The following is a 12,863-nucleotide window of genomic DNA, read 5'->3' on the forward strand; positions in this document are numbered from 1 at the left end:
TAAATCCAAGGTATATTGGACCATTCAAGATTATTGATCGTGTCGGACCAGTAGCTTACCGACTTGAGTTACCTCAACAACTCGCGGCTGTACATAACACTTTTCACATCTCGAATTTGAAGAAATGTTTTGCTAAAGAAGATCTCACTATTCCGTTAGACGAAATCCAAATCAACGAAAAACTTCAATTCATCGAAGAACCCGTCGAAATAATGGACCGTGAGGTTAAAAGACTTAAGCAAAACAAGATACCAATTGTTAAGGTTCGATGGAATGCTCGTAGAGGACCCGAGTTCACCTGGGAATGAGAAGATCATATGAAGAAGAAATACCCGCACTTATTTCCAGAAGATACGTCAACACCTGCAACTGCTTAAAATTTCGGGATGAAATTTATTTAACGGGTAGGTACTGTAGTGACCCGAACTTTTCCATGTTTATATATATTAAATGAAATTGTTATTTATATGATTAAGTGTTTCCAACATGTTAAGCAATCAAACTTGTTAAGACTTGATTAATTGAAATAGGTTTCATATAGACAATTGACCACCCAAGTTGACCGGTGATTCACGAACGTTAAAACTTGTAAAAACTATATGATGTCATATATATATATATATATATATATATATATATATATATATATATATATATATATATATATATATATATATATATATATATATATATATATAGTTAACATGGTATTATGATAAGTAAACATATCATTAAGTATATTAACAATGAACTAGATATGTAAAAATAAGACTACTAACTTAAGGATTTCGAAACGAGGCATATATGTAACGATTATCGTTGTAATGACATTTAATTGTATATATATCATACTAAGATATATTAATACATCATAATATCATGATAATGTAATAATTTAACATCTCTTTAGATATAATAAATAATGGGTTAACAACATTTAACAAGATCGTTAACCTAAAGGTTTCAAAACAACACTTACATGTAACGACTAACGATGACTTAACGACTCAGTTAAAATGTATATACATGTAGTGTTTTAATATGTATTCATACACTTTTGAAAGACTTTAAGACACTTATCAAAGTACTTCTACTTAACAAAAATGCTTACAATTACATCCTCATTCATTTTCATCAACAATTCTACGCGTATGCACTTGTATTCGTACTCGTACAATACCCAGCTTCTAAATGTATTTACTATTGGTATATACACTCCAATGATCAGCTCTTAGCAGCCCTTGTGAGTCACTTAACACATGTGGGAACCATCATTTGGTAACTAGCATGAAATATCTCATAAAATTACAAAAATATTAGTAATCATTCATGACTTATTTACAAGTAAACAAAATTACACATCCTTTATATCTAATCCATATACCAACGACCAAAAACACCTAAAAACACTTTCATTATTCAATTTTTTTCATCTAATTGATCTCTCTCAAGTTCTATCTTCAAGTTCTAAGTGTTCTTCATAAATTCTATAAGTTCTAGTTTCATAAAATCAAGAATACTTCCAAGTTTGCTAGCTTACTTCCAATCTTGTAAAGTGATCATCCAACCTCAAGAAATCTTTCTTATTTACATTAAGATATCTTTCTAATACAAGGTAATACTCATATTCAAACTTTGATTCAATTTCTATAACTATAACAATCTTATTTCGAGTGGAAATCTTACTTGAACTTGTTTCCGTGTCATGATTCTGCTTCTAGAACTTTCAAGCCATCCAAGGATCCTTTGAAGCTAGATTTATTTTTTTCATTTCCAGTAGGTTTACATACTAAAATTAAGGTAGTAATTATATTCATAACATCATTCGATTCATACCTATAAAACTATCTTATTCGAAGATTTAAACTTGTAATCACTAGAACATAGTTTAGTTAATTCTAAACTTGTTCGCAAATAAAGTTAATACTTCTAAATTGACTTTTAAAATCAACTAAACACATATTCTATATCTATATGATATGCTAACTTAATGATTTAAAACCTGAAAACACGAAAAACACCGTAAAACCGGATATACGCCGTCGTAGTAACACCGCGGGTTGTTTTGGGTTAGTTAATTAAAAACTATGATAAACTTTGATTTAAAAGTTGTTCTTCTGGGAAAATGATTTTTCTTATGAACATGAAACTATATCCAAAAATCATGGTTAAACTCAAAGTGGAAGTATGTTTTCCAAAATGGTCATCTAGACGTCGTTCTTTCGACTGAAATGATTACCTTTACAAAAATGACTTGTAACCTGTATTTCCAACTATAAACTTATACTTTTTCTATTTAGATTCATAAACTAAAGTTCAATATGAAACCATAGCAACATGAAACGCTCAAAACGGATTTAAAACGAAGAAGTTATGGGTAAAACAAGATTGGATAATTTTTCTTGTTGTAGCTACGTGAAAATTGGTAACAAATCTATATTAATCATATCCTAGCTAACTCATATTGTATTATACATGTATTCTAATATATTATGTAATCTTGGGATACCATAGACACGAATACAATGTTTTGACATATCATATCGACCCATCTATATATATATTTCGGAACAACCATAGACACTCTATATGCAGTAATGTTGGAGTTAGCTATACAGGATTGAGGTTGATTCCAAAGTATTATATATACTTTGAGTTGTGATCTAGCCCGAGGCTTGTTGATGTGCTGAAACAGTACCTTTATTTATGAACGGATTTGAGTTGTTTCGTTACACGAATTGATTTATTGTATATATGGTATTTTAATGAATTTAGGTTGGTTTCAAACATATATAGGCAACTAGTCCTATCCGTGTAGTTTAGTTTGTTGGTAAATCCGGTTCGTTCCACAGGGAGACAGTGTTTAAATTATTTTTATTTTTTTATAGTCTTTGAGGTTAAACTTATTTAAAGGGGGTTTTGGATTAGAAATTTATAATACTACATAATAATAATATAATATAACTTAATCCTAATTTAATTGTAACTACTTATTAATTTATACGAATACATTATTTATAATTATTAACTTAAAAGTGAATTAATTGAAATTATGCTAATAAGTTTATTACTAAATGATAATTAATAAAATAATAACTTTTAATAAAACTAATTGATTAGAATTTTGTTTTGAGCAATTATAATATAAATTTATTTAAATTAACTAAATAACATATTTTAATTAAATTAATAAGAATTAAAAGGAATTATAATAATTAACTAATTATAAACTAATTACTAATTATAAATTATAATAATTAATACTAATTATAAATTAATAACTTAAATATAATAATAAAATATTTAAAACCCTAAATTTTAACCTAATTGCTACAGTACTCGTATTAATACTTACGCATTTCGCGTAATGATATATGCGTTCCGCGTATGTTTTAAAATGTACGCGTATCGTATAGAATTATACACGATCCGCGTATGTTATAGTCCAGGTGACAAACAGTGCTGGTACAGATTTGAGTATTTTGATGTAATTTTTATATTTTAGTGTGTAATAATAATAATAATACGTAAATAATAATAATAATAATTTTACAATATATATAAATGGGAGTGGTTACTTAAATGTGTCACCTCTAGATCCATGGATTGTTTTAAGTTTAAGCTCGTATTAAAATGTTTAGTATAAAACTTATATTTTCTTTTCGAATAAATATAACATTTTAACTAACTAAATTAAATCTAATTTTCATTGGATTATATTTAGATAGTTACTAGTCCTTAAATATTTAAATTGAGACCCAACCCAGTTTTGACCTTCGCCAAAACCCAAATCATAACGGTTTCCCTTTTTACAATTTCACTATTATATGACTCATGATATTACCCAAACCACCGAACTTTATTTCTAATTTAGTGTTAGTAAATTATTCATAAATTCGTCTAGATCACTTTTAATGTTGAAGCTTAATTTATATAGATAAAAATAACTTTCATTATTTTAAACTAACAAATTGAGTGACAGGGGTTGAATATCCAAATACATAATAATGGTTCTTTTAATTAGGCTCAATGTTAAAAATACTAAAATTTACATTTTAATTATTACAAATGATAACAATCCATTTCACTAGGGGCTCTACATCTAAGCAAACACTAGGGAAATTTAGCTATTCATTATACTAGGGTAAACGTAAAAATATAAATATACAAACATAATAATAATGATAAAATTTGATAACGATAATTTTAATGGGATATACTTATGAAAATCTTCACTCTCATTTACTTTAAACGGTAGAAAATTACAATAACAACACCCCTTTAGCGCGTACAATAATACCCTTAATCACGAACAATACACCCTTGAAACTAACTAAAAATTTAACTTGGAACTGAAATTAATATTGGTACTTGAAAATAAAATACAGTAGCTAAAAATGATGTAAATGTTATTGTATATATTTTTGGAGCTGTGTAAATTGTATGTGTGAAAATGTGTCTGTCTCTCTCTGTATGTATCTAGTACTCCGTATTATAAGAGTTGAAGTAGTAGGTAACTTGAGTGTTAATGCCTTTTCTTGCTGTAGCACTGAAAAAGAAGTTATATAAAACACAAAAGCAGCCGTCCCATTTGCATTTGGAATCTAGATCTGGACTCGACATTACGCGTTTCGCGTAACAATCCACACGTTTCGCGTAAGACAAAAATACTACGCGTTTCTCGTACTTATCTACGAGATCCGCGTAATAGTAGTCGACAGTTTTCTTATTTTTATTTTTTCGTTTGTTCTATGTTGATCCCGTGTTTACGTATATCGACTTGGAACTTTTCATTTGAACTCTTCTCTTCGATCATCTTGAACTTGCATTCGGGTAAACATTATCTTGATACATATTTGGTTTAAATCCGTCGTTTTATTGTTGTTTTATCAAACTTCAAGCTCGTGTTTACTTTTGTCGTTTTTCTCGTGAATTATACATTTGAATGTCTTCGTTTCGGTAAAAGCTGATGAAATATAAATGATATTGTATCGAAATATATGTATGTTTAAAGCAATATCACTTGTATACACGAGGTCGTTGATTGATCAAGATAATATATATTGCTTTATTTTCTGTACATCTAACTGTGGACAACTAGTTGTAGGTTACTAACGAGGACAGCTGACTTAATAAACTTAAAACAGCAAAACGTATTAAAAATGTTGTAAATATATTTTGAACATACTTTGATATATATGTACATATTTGTTATAGGTTCGTGAATCGACCAGTGGCCAAGTCTTATTTCCCGACGAAGTAAAAATCTGTGAAAGTGAGTTATAGTCCCACTTTTAAAATCTACTACCTCCGTCTCATTCCAATAGACCAGTATTCCATTTTGGGCTGTCCCAAATTAATAGTCCACTTCCATAAATAGAAAGGAAAGAAGATATTTCATTGGTGGATCTGGAGAGAGAAGATATTTCATTGGTGGAGAAATGAAGTTAGTGGAATTTCCTAAAACTGCATGTTTTTTGTCTGTGGACTATTGGAATGAGACGGAAGTAGTAATATTTTGGGATGAGAATACATGCAGTTTTATAAATGTTTTACAAAATAGACATAAGTAAATGAAACTACATTTTATGGCTGGATTATTAAACTGGATATGCCCCTTTTTAGTCTGGTAATCTAAGAATTAGAGAACAGACACCCTAATTGACGCGAATCCTAAAGATAGATCTATTGGGCCCAACGAGCCCCATCCCAAGTACCGGATGCTTTAGTACTTCGAATTCATCATGTCCGAAGGGAGTCCCGGAATGATAGGGGATATTCTATATGCATCTTGTTAAGGTCGGTTACCAGGTGTTCACCATATGAATGATTTTTATCTCTATGTATGAGATGTATATTGAAATATGAAATCTTGTGGTCTATTATTACGATTTGATAAATATAGGTTAAACTTATAACTCACCAACATTTTTGTTGACGTTTAAAGCATGTTTATTCTCAGGTGATTATTAAGAGCTTCCGCTGTTGCATGCTATTATATGGACAAGATTTGGTGTCAGCATGCTTGTATAATATTGTTTAAAACTGCATTCGAGATTTATTTTATTGTAACATATTAATATTTGTAAACCAATATGTATTGGTAGTGTGTAAGTGTGATATTTGTTAGAATATCATTTCTGGATAATCTAAGTGGTGTCTTGTTAACCTTGTCGATAAAATAAAGGTTATGGTTTGTTTTAAAAACGATGCAATCTTTGAAAAACGTCTCATATAGAGGTTAAAACCTCGCAACGAAATCAATTAATATGGAACGTTTATAATCAATATGAACGGGACATTTCACATAAATAACTTGATATAGAAAGATTAATTAATAAAGCACACTAAGGAGAAATTGGGCATTGCTCAAGTGGTCACTGAGTTCTCAATGAAGCAGGATACTCGGGTTCAAATCTTGGTAACTTTCAAGATAGAATAAATGAGCTTATGACTAGAGGGGAAGCCAATGTGCGCAGTTCTCCCGGTTACAAGTCTTGTGGCTCGGGAGCTCGTCATCCAGGAGTTTTTACTCGCTAGTAGAAATCCAATGCAGTTGTCGCTAGAATGGGAAAGATTTATATATTAATAATATATCATTTGAACATGAGATTTTACTATTCACCACATTATTTTATTTAAAAATGGTATTTTGGTCTTTTAGCTACTACATATTGTTTCTAGATTCTTCACCTCTTCCGTCTCCTTCTTATTGTTATCTACCATCATTTTTCTTTATCGATTGCTTCTCATCTTCAACCACCAACGGCGTTTTGAGTTTCCAGGCCAAAGATGCCCATCGTCGACCGCAGTCTCTTCTCCTAACACCATCGCCGGCGCTGGTGCTACTATCGTCGCCCCTGCTTCCATCGCCATATTGCTTCTCATCTTCAACCACCGCGGTATGAGTTTCCTTACGATGTAACCCTAGCTTTTCGAATTCCGTGGTTTTATCTTCATGATGACGTGAATTGGATAAGGAATTATTTCCTTTATTCAGAATTAGTATAGAAATAAAAATGAACCATTGATCAGGGAAAACTGTTCACAAACTTTGAACATACACAACTGTTGTGTAGTTGCATGTAAAACATAAGTAACAAATATACTCACGTCGATAAAAATTGAAACATCAAACAAACATAACATAAAGTTTCAACATTAAAAGATAGTAACTATCATTTCTATAACCATTTAAGATTAAGGCTTCTCAGTATTGACATCAAATAAGATCTTCTTAGTGGTTGAACTCCTTCAAAACTTTTTATTTACTGCTTGAGGGGTAGAGTTGATTCGGTAATTTGGCTATCCCCTTTCAAAGGAATTGCTGAAGCAATTACTGAATTACTAGTAAAGGATATGGCACCCTTGAAAAACATAACATAGAAACTATATTATTGTTTGACATCTAAAATTAAACTCTTAAAGTTAAATACTTAGTTTTACATTAAACCAGTTAATGCATATCAAACAGTTCTTGTGTGATTTTTTTTTAATGGCAGTTAGGAGACACTTACAAGGCTCTGAACGCGATGTCAGAACCCACTCACCCGATCATTTCCTTGGTTGTACTATTACAGTCCTAGCGCCCCACAAAAGAAAACCCCCACGACGAATCTATACAGGCATCGCGTGTGGTAAAAACCCCTCGGGTGAGGTTCGAACGAAAGACTTTCGCAATCTATGAGGCCCATGGAATGGGCGGGTAACAACAAGTGAAATTTTGCAGCGAGTGGAAGTCTTGACCTCCCATATGTAAAGTCAGGTCATCACCACTACGTCAACTCCTTACTGTTCAGTCTACGTGTGAAATAAATCTTTTCAACAATTCGAAGTATTTGTTTGTTTGGATTTGTAGAGGCGAAGCATGTATAAGAAAAAAATAGATATAATTACTGAAATAGTCCCTATGATTTCAGCAAAATTGTTGATATAGTCCTTAGGCTTTTTTAATCGAGATACTCCTCGTGGTTTGTAGATGTTTCTTAGACAGTCCCTCTTGTTGACGGGCATTAAATACTTCCGTTAAATTGGGTCATATGCGAGGCATGTGAGGGTGTTTCAGTAAATTTACATTCCATCTTCTTCTTTAACCTATCATTTTCACCATATTCATCACGTACATTCATTTATCAAACAATATAATAATTCAAGAACCTTATCACATCAAAAACCACATATTAAAACGAATTCAAAATCAGAACTTAATGAAAATCAAACCTCGTTAATCTCAAAAGGTAATATGGAAACCTCTGCTCTCCAGATCTCTGAGCCACTATGGTTCTTTAATCAATTCAAGTACTTCAATCTATTCGCAAACATGGAAGATAAGAAGTAATTGGGGGGTGGTAGTACCAGAGGAGGATATCGGAAGAAATAGCTCCGATACGACGAAGTGATGGTGGTTTTGACCAGATTCGTTGATGTCTAGACAGATCTGGAAGAGGATTACAAGATCTGGAACAAATTGGGGATTTAGATAGTTTGGTTTGTTGATGAATTTGGTTTAATAAATGGGTTTGTAAATTTGAAATTTTGTTCTTGCGTTATGGTTGAGAAAATAGGGTTTTTATTGATTTTCAATTTGGGGAAAAACATATACTCCCTCCGTCTCATTTCAATAGTCTACAGACAAAAAACACGCAGTTTTAGAAAATCCCACTAACTTCATTTCTCCACCAATGAAATATCTTCTCTCTCCAGATCCACCAATGAAATATCATATTTCCTTTCTATTTATGGAAGTGAACTATCAAAATGGGACAGCCCAAAATAGAATATTGCACTATTAGAATGAGACGGAGGTAGTAGTTAGGAAGAAAAATAACTAAAAAGATAGATTACCCTCACATGTTTAGCATGTGACCTAATTTAATTGAAGTTTTTAACGTCCGCCAAACAAAAGAACTGTCCCAGCAACATTTACAAACTACAAGGACTATCTTGATAAAAAAAACCGTGAGAACTATTTCAGCAATTTTTGTGAAACGACAGGGACTATCTCAGTAATTATGTCAAAAGAATTTCAATTGATAAGCTATGGAAGTGTCAACTAAAGTCATTTAAAATTTTCAATATTGAGATTGATAATATGTACGTGTAAGGTTATCAATGATTTTGTGAATTATATTTGTAGTCAAAGAACACATATATTATGATAAAAGGTAAAGGTTCTTTAAGTAAAGGTAAGATTTCTTTTCTATTTAGAGTGGGTAGATTTCAAGAAGTCTTAGTCTCTTAGAACTGATAAACTTAACAGATTTACAATTTTCATTCTCATGTTGTATCATTAAAACAAAATCCACAATTGTTTTTTACAGTAATTCCGAGTTTACGTTTCATTGATAGTATTTAACAGTATATTCTATTCGCGATTTTAATAGTATAATTTCATGAGTATCCACAATCGATTGTAACAGTACATAAACTTATCCTTGTGCTAATCACGATTTTAATAGTATTGCTAACCAGGATATTGTAGTTTTACCATAAAAGTTTGTATGAGAATTACAAACTTTGAAGATAATTAAATCCAAAGACAAATGATAATCGAGAAAAATTGTTACAGAGATCAATTGTGAAATAAACGTAGGAAGGTGATTTTATTTTCTCATTCATTTCCTTCAATTAAAATACTTGAAATTATTTTAATTAAAATTGATAATTGATAAAATTGATTGATTGACATACTAATAGCCGTGGTTAACTTGGTCATTTAATCAAGAACAAAACGACAATAATGCAAACCCTTTTTCACACTTGATTTTTCATCCTTTCTCCCTCAACTATAAACACCTTACAAAAATTGCCCCAAACTTCAGGGGGTTAAACCATCAATTCGGTAAACTAAAATAAAAATTTCACCCAAACACTTCGACAGCCCGTATCTTCCTCCTCGCTTCGAGTTAAATTTCACCGCCCACACCGTTAAATTCGAAATATTTTTGTGAACAAAACGAAGCTAACTACATTCAAAATGGACACTTTTAAAAAAAAATAAACATAACGACAGCCCGTATCTTTCCGCTCGCCGCGAGTTAAATTTTTTCGAGGACATCGACTTACTCGAAATAATTTTATGAACAAAACGATAAAAAATACGTTCGAAACGGAGACTTTTTAGAAAAACGCTAAACACAACGACAGCCCGTATCTTCATGCTCGCCGCGAGTTAAATTTTTTCGCCAGCACCGTTACACTCGAAATACTTTTATCAACAAAAAGAAACTAACTACGTTCAAACCGGACCAAGAGCCCCCGCCGCAACGCGCGGGCCTGTCCGGACTAGTTTATAGTGTTAAATATAAGATTTATGACATCACCTATAAGACTGTAGTTTTGACACGTATCAGACTCTTGTTTTGTAAATGGGATAAACATTAAAAGATGACATCATCGATACTCTTTCGTAAGATAAAATATAGATAGATACTTTTTATTAGTATTATATATTATACGAAGTATATGTTCTATATGCATGATTTTACGTAATCGATATTGAGTTATTATTAACTTCATAAATAAGAATGATATTTAGATAATGCAATAAATGGTGTTATGATTCTATCTCAAAAATTAAAACCATATATGACGTACGTGATCCAACTTTACAGCTGCGATAATATTATTTATATATCATTTCTTTTTTTCTCGCAAACGATCAAGTGGAATATAGGTTCTACATTAATCATTTTAATACATGAAAAAGAGTATCAACCTCATTTGAAAATAACATTAATACTTAACAATACATAAGAAGTGAATGTATTTCTAACATTAGGTTTGGTTCAATTTTTATTTTTTTCCCGGTTCGGTCCGTCCCGTAGAGAAGATCGAAAACTTGAAAATTATGGAATATACCAAAACTCCTCAGGTATCAATCTTCTTGTTTGCTCGATTTTTCTCGTAATATGCACACCCCTAATTTGCATCATTAATTTAGTATGCAAACAAAACACTGAGTAGAATTTATGTTTTTATCTGATAATCTAATTTTGTGAAGATTTTTCTTGTAAATGGTAAGAATCATTTATGATGAATCATTAATTCCATTTAATAATTTAAAAGCATTTACAATGCAATGAAGTTGTTCTTATAGTTGTTCCGAGTTGCAGGAGCTCTTCAGTACCTCACGTTAACACGTTCAGATTTATCTTATGTTGTGCAACAAATTTTCTTATTTATGCACGATCCTCGTGAGCCCCATCTAATGGCTCTCAAAAGGATCTCGCGGTCTGTTAAGGATACTCTTGATATGGGTCTTCAGTTGTTTTCATCGTCCACGACATCTCTCGTTGGATACTCTGATGCTAATTGGGCAGGCTGCCCCACCACTCGTCGATCTACGTCTAGCTACTGCATTTTTCTTGGCAACAATTTGAGTCAAAGTGTGAAGGCAGAATATCGTGGTGTCACCAATTTAGTTGTTGAAACATGCTGGATTCGCAACCTTCTCCGAGAGCTCCACTTACCGCTCTTCTCGGCTACTCTTCTTTACCATGATAACGTTAGCACAATATATTAATCGTCTAATGTCATAACCCGTCCTTAACCATAAGAACGCGTTAGATAACGTATGATTTCATTGCGAGGTATTGACCTCTATATGAGACATTTTTGAAAGAAAACTGCATATATTATACATTACAAACCATAACCATTATTTTTGTTACAAACTTAAGACAATAAAAAGAAGATTAACGTTTAGCGATAATCTTCGACTTACAAACTTTACAAATGATGACAACAACACGGTTTCTAGCATATTTTACAGTACAACATCTTGGATATGCAGTTTTATTTTTGACACAAACATGCGTACGCAAGATCCTGGTTAGATCCAACATGATGCAGCGGAAGCTTTAGAAATCACCTGAGAATAGACATGTTTAAAAAGGTCAACATAAAGTTGGTGAGATATAGGTTTAATGCCGGCTGCAATATATATATAGACCACAAGATTTCGTATATAATCAGTTTAATAAAAGTATTCTAAGTGGTTGAGCACTCGGTAACCATACTTAACATTTTCACGTCGCATATTCCCTTTAATATGAAATCTTACTACACCGTACCAAGTGTAGTCACAAAAACGAAGTACTGTGCAACCGTTGAATACTGGTCGTCCAGTCCGGTTGGGGTTGTCAGGCCCGATAGATCTATCAACAGGATTCGCGTTTACAATACCGCTGTAAATATTAGTTACCAAGCTACAGGGAAGTATGCCAGTGGTACAACTCAACGTAGAACATATTTTTCAGTTACTTGTGTCCATATCGTAAAACATAAAATACATGTATTCTCATCCCGAAATATTTAGAGTTTAAAAGTGGGACTATATACTCACACTTGTCTTGATGATATATATAATTTGACTCGGTCTTCCGGTTGATATCACGGACCTATCCATATATAATATATCAATATGTTTTCATTTTAAACAAACGTTACATATATATATATACTTGTTATACTTTTAATACTTTGAATATTTCCTTAGTCCGAAGTTAGCATTCCGATGTTAGTAATTCAATTTTTAATGGTTCATTTTTAGATGTTTAATATACCCGCAATAAATAAAACCCCCAACGAAATAAATAAAACCCCAACGTATATGTATTGGTCGAGATTAATCTTGACCCATGGTACCGGTGTTGTCAAATGACGTGTTGCGTACAATCATGGGATCTTATGATTAATCTTCTCGTGTTGTTTACGGGTGATCCTGAACCATATAAAATTGAATTATAAGTACATATATATAAAATATCATGTTATCTTAGAAGTATGTGATTTTATGTAATTTTTTCCAATGAATCCCGAAGTCATTTAAGCCTTGGATAACCAATTTTGTTTCGGTCATA

General features: G+C 31.7%; 1 protein-coding gene across 1 annotated transcript; it reads left to right on the top strand.

The window, feature by feature from the left end:
* Window positions 1–10,849: 10,849 nt before the first annotated feature.
* Window positions 10,850–11,524, top strand: LOC139868200 (uncharacterized mitochondrial protein AtMg00810-like). The gene is made up of 3 exons (XM_071856530.1): window positions 10,850–10,873; window positions 11,003–11,018; window positions 11,115–11,524. Exons 1-3 carry the CDS (start codon window positions 10,850–10,852, stop codon window positions 11,522–11,524), a joined length of 450 nt encoding a protein of 149 aa, XP_071712631.1.
* Window positions 11,525–12,863: the final 1,339 nt, after the last annotated feature.

Source organism: Rutidosis leptorrhynchoides, chromosome 9, assembly GCF_046630445.1.
Source record: "Rutidosis leptorrhynchoides isolate AG116_Rl617_1_P2 chromosome 9, CSIRO_AGI_Rlap_v1, whole genome shotgun sequence".
Taxonomy (NCBI): domain Eukaryota; kingdom Viridiplantae; phylum Streptophyta; class Magnoliopsida; order Asterales; family Asteraceae; genus Rutidosis; species Rutidosis leptorrhynchoides.

Bases quoted from the DNA above. Each gene is read 5' to 3' on its own strand.
- LOC139868200 (XM_071856530.1), top strand. From the start codon at position 10,850: ATGGAATATACCAAAACTCCTCAG.